Source organism: Nannospalax galili, unplaced genomic scaffold, assembly GCF_000622305.1.
Source record: "Nannospalax galili isolate Female #2095 unplaced genomic scaffold, S.galili_v1.0 scaffold329, whole genome shotgun sequence".
NCBI lineage: Eukaryota > Metazoa > Chordata > Mammalia > Rodentia > Spalacidae > Nannospalax > Nannospalax galili.
The window spans coordinates 640149-647097 of NW_008360321.1; the positions used below are offsets into that span (position 1 = coordinate 640149).

Here is a 6949-nt window from a genome sequence, read left to right on the forward strand (position 1 = left end):
TCCCTTTGCCCACAAAATCAAGCCCAGTCTACTTACTCTGGTGGTCAGTGTCTTCAAGAGCTGTACTTGATGCACTCAACTGCTTCCAATCCTGCCCTGCACTCTCCTTTCTCCCTGGGCCTCCATTCTAGCATTGATGGTATCTTTCAGGGGGTTGGCCATAACTGTGATAGGGATCACTTTTTAATATTGAAATCAAATATGGTTGTCCCTCAGTATCATTGGGGATTGGTTCCAGCTACAGATGCCCAAGTTGTCAAATGTTTAACTTCTATATATGAAATGGCATAGTATCTGCATATAACAGATGTACATCCTTTTGTATATTTAAAATCATCTCCAGATGTCTTATAATACCCAACACAATGTAAATTCTATGTAAACAGCTGCTATACTAAATTGTTTACAGAATAATGACAAGAAAAGGAGTTTTTACAGTACAAGTACAATTTTTAAAAGATTTACTTGTTTTTTAAATGTATGCATATATGTCTGTGTCTTAGTATGCACATGTGTGTGCAGGTAGCCAAGGGGGCAAAAGATGATGTTGGATCCCCTAAGGCATACTACACCATCCACGTGGAGGTTAGAGGACAACTTGCAGTAGGTGTTTTTGTCCTTCTATCATGTGAGTCCTGGGGATTGAACTCAAGTCTTCAGACTTTGTGGCAAGTGCCTTTATTTGTTAAGCCATCTCACTATCCCTGGTTTCCTATTTTTAAAAATGTTTTTAATTTTTTTCAGACTGGATATCCCAATATAGACCAGGCTGATCCATAACTCACTATGTAATCCAGACTGGCTTCAAACTTGTGATCTTCCTACCTCAGCCTCTTAAGTGAAGCTCTGCGACTACAGGTAGGTGTCCCTACCCTCAACTGCATTTGGATCTTAGCATCTCATTTGTTTTTGATTGTTGAGACAAAATACCTGAGTAAACTAAAACCTAGTGTTTATTTTGGCTCATGGTTTCCAAAGTTTGAGTCTATGAGCACTTGGCCCATTACTTTTGGCCTGTGACAAGGGAATACAACATGGTGGAAACTTGTAATAAAGGAAAACCATTCACCTCATATCAGGGCAGGAAGAAAAACAAAAAGAGAGGGTGGATAGGGTCCCAGAATTCCCTTCAAAGGCATGTTCCCCCTCACTTAGCTTCTGTCGATGAGATCCTAGCTTCTAAAAGTTCCACCATCTCCCAACAGCACCTACATCAGGTCTTTAACCCATGAGCCTTTGGCGACATTTAAGATCCAAACTATACCAGTTTTTAAGTACTGTTTGATACAGCCATATAGAGCCAGGTTCTAACCCTGTCCCTACCCTTTGCTGATATGGAATTCTGGAATCTTTTAAGCATTAGTGTCCGGAGGATTTAAAAGAACTACATTCCAAAGTGCGAATAAAATTAAGATGGATTGTATAGTAAGGTGTTTTACATAATGCTTGGCACATAGTACATGCTCAATAAGTAGGTGTTCTTATTTTAATCAAATCATAAGTTATTTCAAGAGATGGAGTTTTACTGTTCTAAGGCTGCTTAGTGTAATATGATAGTCAAAACCAAAATGTGATTATTGAGTACTTAAAGTGTACTGAGTCTAAACTGAGATCTGAGGAAGTGTAAAATACACACTGAATTTTAAGACAGCACCAAAAAGTAATATTTCCAATAATTTTTATATTGATTACATGCTGAAATGGTAGTATTTTGGATATGTTGGCTTAAATAAATCATACTGTATTTATTTTATCTGCTTCATTTTACTTTACAGAATGTGACTACTATAAAACAGGTGTCTCACCTTCTATTTCTGCTGGGCAACGCTGATCCAAAGACTCTGGTCCAGAGGATTAGTTATATGCTCAGTTAAGATTTGATAGCTGATAACTAGTATTCCTCACCATTTTATTACATTAGAAGGCTAGGTCTTTTAAAAATTAACACACCAGTCAGCTGGGCATGATCGTACACACCTTTAATCCCAGCACTCGGGAGGCAGAGGCAGGTGAATCTCTATGAGATTGAGGCCAGCCTGATCTACCTAGTAAGTTCTAGGCCAGCTGTAGTTACAGGGAAGCCCTTTCTCAAAAAGTACCCCCCCAAAACGTTAACACAACAAATACATAAGAACTTATTAGAGTATTTCATGTATCATTTTAAAGTCAGTCAGTTTTTGATATTTCTTTCTATAAATCCATGGTTTTAAACACTGAAGCAAAGCCCTTCAAATAGATCCAGAGTGTAGATCTGTACAATTAAGTATGAGGATGACTTCTTGGGGACTAGGAAATCAGATTGCTGAAATCAACCTTGTCGTATGACAATGAATCAGAAAATATTGGTAGGTCAACTGTGCTGCCAAACTTGATTTGAACATCAGGATCACCAATACTGTCTGGCCCATGCTAACCTAAAGGACTCTAAGAATAGAAGGTGTTGGTATAGGGGAGATCAAATAAGGGCAGTCAGGCACTTTTAGAAGGCACACTGATTTGAAGGGTCATGGGCCATTTTGCAATATGCCTTAAATATGAAACAAATGTTTGGTGGTTTCCCACACATGTATGGCTGTAGCCAAACAGTACCCTGTCTGTGAGTGTGCTGCTTCGTCCGTCAACAGGATTTCTAGCAGACAATCTAACTCAAGGAAGTGTTGGAATCAGTTCTATCTTAAGTTTGGGGTGGCAGTGGGAAGGGGCTTGAATCTGGTGGTCTGAGTTGTTTAGGAATTCTTTAGGATGGTTTTATCACCTTTATCTTATTACTTGAATACCTCTTTAACCATTATACCACCACGACCACCACCATCTCCACAGTTAACATTTATTTAATGTTATTTACTACATGCCAGGAATTTTTCTAAATTTGTTATTTATTTATTTATTTTTAAATTTAAAAACATTTTTTTGGTCTTTTTGAGACAGGGTCTCCCTACAGCCCCAGCTGGCCTGGAACACACTATGGAAACCAGAATTTGTTTTTTACATCTGTTGTTACTTCATTGAATTCTCAAACACTTTTCTGAGCTAGATATTCTGTCTAACCTAATTTGAAAGGTGAGGAAGACTGAGGTCCAGAGAGGTGAAATAAATTATGTCACACAGCTAATAACTAGAGAAGCCAAAAAGAGTAAGTAACTTTGACTGTCTTTGTGGTCTACGGCACTCAAAGTTCCTGACTTATTCATACCACAGAGGAGAACAGACCTACTGGCAAGCCTACACTTGCAGATTATTCCTTAAACTTCCCTAGTATCCTGAGCACAGACTGTCTGATCTCCAAGCTTATGTGGCCTTTGAGAGAGTGTTAAAGGACCGATGATGGATTTCCTGAATGCGGAAAACAGATTACAAGGCAGTTTGAAATGTTTCGCAATATACAAAGTTGTTTATGGAACAAAAAGATACATGTCATTTAAAAAGCATTAGTTTATTGTGGGTTTGCATTTTACCCTGAAGTACTTTTTTTTTGTGCTGAGGACATGGAAAAATGGAAGCACTTTGCAATGTCTTGTTTTTTACCGTTTCTACACTCCTCTGCTCTCCAGGGATCCTTCTAGCATGGCCTTGGTAATTTGCTTGAGTCCATCAATGCCTAAGGTGGAAAGAAAACAGAGAAGAAAGCAAGGATGTGAGCAAATATGGAGACTCCAGAAACTGTCTCATTACCGTATACGCCTGTCTTCATTTTGATTATAAGGAGGCCATTGGCAAAGCTCCCTGGACTTTGAAACACGTATGTACAAATGTTCCCCCCGCCTTTTTTTTCCTTCTGCAGTGCTGAGGATCAAACCTAGGACTTTGTATATGGTAGCCAGCAGAAATTCGACCAGCTGAGCTATATCCAATGTGCTTAATTTTTCTTAGGAGCAATGTCATTGCTCTTTTTGGGAATTTGGAGGAATGGGAGACAGCCAAAACAACACACTTTACCTACTTAACGATCTCATGTTCTCATGAAAGCAGGAAGAAATACCAATTAAATACTTGTGTGTCTTCAAGGTTACAGATGATATTGGGGCAAATCAAGTCTCCATCAAGGCACATGGCACAATTAATTCATTAAATGGAATACATTTTTATGCCATTTCTACTAGTCATCAGCACTTAGAATATTAAAGATAGTTTTTTCCTTGTTTTAGATATGATGAAGTTGAGGGCAAGAAAAAAAAGTTAGTTAGAATCAAAGATGTGGAGGCTGAATGAGATGGCTAAGTGGGTAAAGTGCTTGTTACACAAGCATGAAGACCTGAGCTTAATCCCCAGCATCCATGCAAAAATCCAGGCTCAGTGGTGCACACCTGTAATCCCAGTCCTGGGGAGGTAGAGACAAGAGGATTCTTGGGGTTTGCTGGCCATCCAATCTAGCTCAATCAGCAAGCAACATGTTCAGAGGCCCTGTCCCCTCTGCCCCAAAATAAGGTGGCAAATTATTGAGGAAGAAACCAGATGTCAACCTCTGGTCTTCACACACATACGTACACACATGAGCACTTACCTGCAAACATATGTGCACACATGTGCATCTTTTTTTTTTTTTTAAGTATCAAAGATGTGGTTTCTAATTTATGTTTCTGGACTTTCTACTGCAAATGCGTTTTTTTTTTTTTTTTTTTTGGCTAATTTGAACCTAGCTTCCTGGTGCTTTCTGGGTTAATTTAAAGTTGTTTCCAGAGCAGAGAATATTATCAGTATTGCATCCAATATATTCATAAAGTGTTTTGAACAAGTGATAAAGATATCAAGCTCCACCGGGCTGACTTTGAACTCATGATATACCTGAGGATTCCTCCTACCTCTACCTCCTAGGTACTATTATAATACTCGTGTACCACCTGGTAGATTTTCTGTGATGCTGGAGATTGAATCCAGAGCCTTTTGTATGCTAGGCAAGCACTCTGAGCTACACCTTCAGCTCTACATATTATTTTTCAAAACTAGATATATGAGCCAGGTGTGGTGGCACATGACTTTAGTTCCAGCACTTGGCAGGCTTATCTCTGTGAGATAGAGGCCAGCCTGGACTACATAGCGAGTTCTAAGACAGCTGGGGCTACAAAGAGACCCCGTCTCAAAAAACAAACAAACAAACAAACAAACAACTCACAAAACTAAAAAAAAGGAAAAAAGAGAAATTGATATTTGCTAATAAGAAAAACAAAACACACACTATGGGGACAATGATTATATGATTATGTTCTTTATTGTGTACTGACTGGTTACATGGGTAAACATTCACTGAGTTGTACACAAGATTTACGTATCCTTTTTTAATTAATTTTTTTGTATGAGTGTTTTGATTGCATGTAAGTACACCAAATGTGTGTGCAATGAATGCCCTTGGAACTGGAGTTACTAACAGTTGTTAGTTACCACTTAGGTGCTGGGTACCCAACCCGGGTCCTCTGCAAGACCAGTTAGTGCTCTTGACTGCTTAGCCATCTCCAGTCCTAAGACTTGTGTCTCTTAATTGTATATACATTATACTTCATTGGGGCTGGAGAGATGGCTCAGAGGTTAAGAGCACTGGCTACTCTTGTCGAGGACCTAGGTTCGATTCCTAGCACCCACATGGTGGCAAACAAACTTCCATAATTCCACTTCCAGAAGAATCCAACACCCTCTTCTGATCTCCATGAGCATTGCTTGACACGGGTGCACTTACACACATGCCGGCAATATGCTCATACACATAAAAGAATAAAATGTTTTAAAAAATTATACTTCATGAAACTAAATAATATAATTAAGAGATGATCACAACTCACTAAAACCAAAACCCCTTAGATGTGCAATTGACCTTTTAATAATTATAATTTCAGACTGCATATATTATACATAGCAATTACTAGTTGATTATTAATACTAGCAGGAAACATCTCTTTCCCCCTGCGTCAGCCTTTCATTAAAATGTTACCTAGAGGATCCAGCACTCTTAATTTACCCATTTTTGCAAGATGGAGCAGTAGCAGCCCAGACTTTGTACAATAACACGGGCGGCCTCTGGGGGTGGGGATAAACACCTAAGATTTTTTCTTTCACTTCTCGTTCCTCTGCGGCCTGGTATTTTCACAGTGTACTTCAGACAACCGTATTCATATAGTAAACGGGTCTTCGACTAACGTTTCCCTACGATGATATTTTATTTTTCGTCCGGTAGAGTCTCAAAAGCCAATTTTCTCGTCAGATGCCGTTCGCAGCAATTTGGATACATTAAAAAAATTGTTTTATGTTTTAACTTTTTGGCGTTATAAATTCTCATTCTCTAACGTTTAATGTGCTTTCTATGAAAATCGAACGGTTGCTGGGCGATCTTGCACATCGTAGTAAATCCAAACTGCCAGCTGACAAAACACTGCCTACAGCCAGAAAAAGGGAGAGGACTACAACTCCCAGAATGCAGGGCTTCCGAGTCGCTCTTCCAGATGCCCAATGAGCAGACATATTGAGCCTGCCCTCCGCCCCATTGGTCAGCCTTCCCGTCTGTGATGGAGGAGAAATCGAGGATCTCTGATGGCACCTTCTCCACCACCTCCAGGCGCCGGTTGGAAGGCCGCAATTAGAAGAACCTCACGATTGGGCACTCGCATTTCCGGCACTGGAGGAATCAGCCAATCAGAACTGGGTTCTGCTCCCTGCGTCCCCGCCTCTTCCTTGAGGTAGCCCTCGGTGGCGGGAAAAGTAGTGAGGTTTTCGCGCCAGGGCGGAATCTCCCTGAGTTGTGTGCGCGGCTTAGCGGGCGGAGATTTGGGGCGGCGGCATGGCGGGCACCGTGGTGCTGGACGACGTGGAGCTGCGGGAGGCGCAGAGAGACTACTTGGACTTCCTGGACGACGAGGTGAGCTGGGCGGCGGGCCCGGAGATGGGGCCCGGGGATGCGGGGCGGGCGGGCGGGAGGCCCCGGCCCCCGACCCCCAACCCCCCGCTTTCCCACCGCCCCCCCCCC

The 6949-nt window shown here is 41.1% G+C and overlaps 1 protein-coding gene across 1 annotated transcript in view; it reads left to right on the forward strand.

Moving 5' to 3' along the window:
• Window positions 1-6651: 6651 nt before the first annotated feature.
• Mcm3 (minichromosome maintenance complex component 3) overlaps window positions 6652-6949 on the forward strand; it is a 22893-nt gene continuing 22595 nt past the window's right edge. Inside the window, exon 1 of the mRNA XM_008825213.2 lies at window positions 6652-6841. Within this exon, the coding sequence (XP_008823435.1) occupies window positions 6764-6841 (78 nt within the window). The 5' untranslated portion in view covers window positions 6652-6763. The remainder of the gene's footprint in view (window positions 6842-6949) is intronic.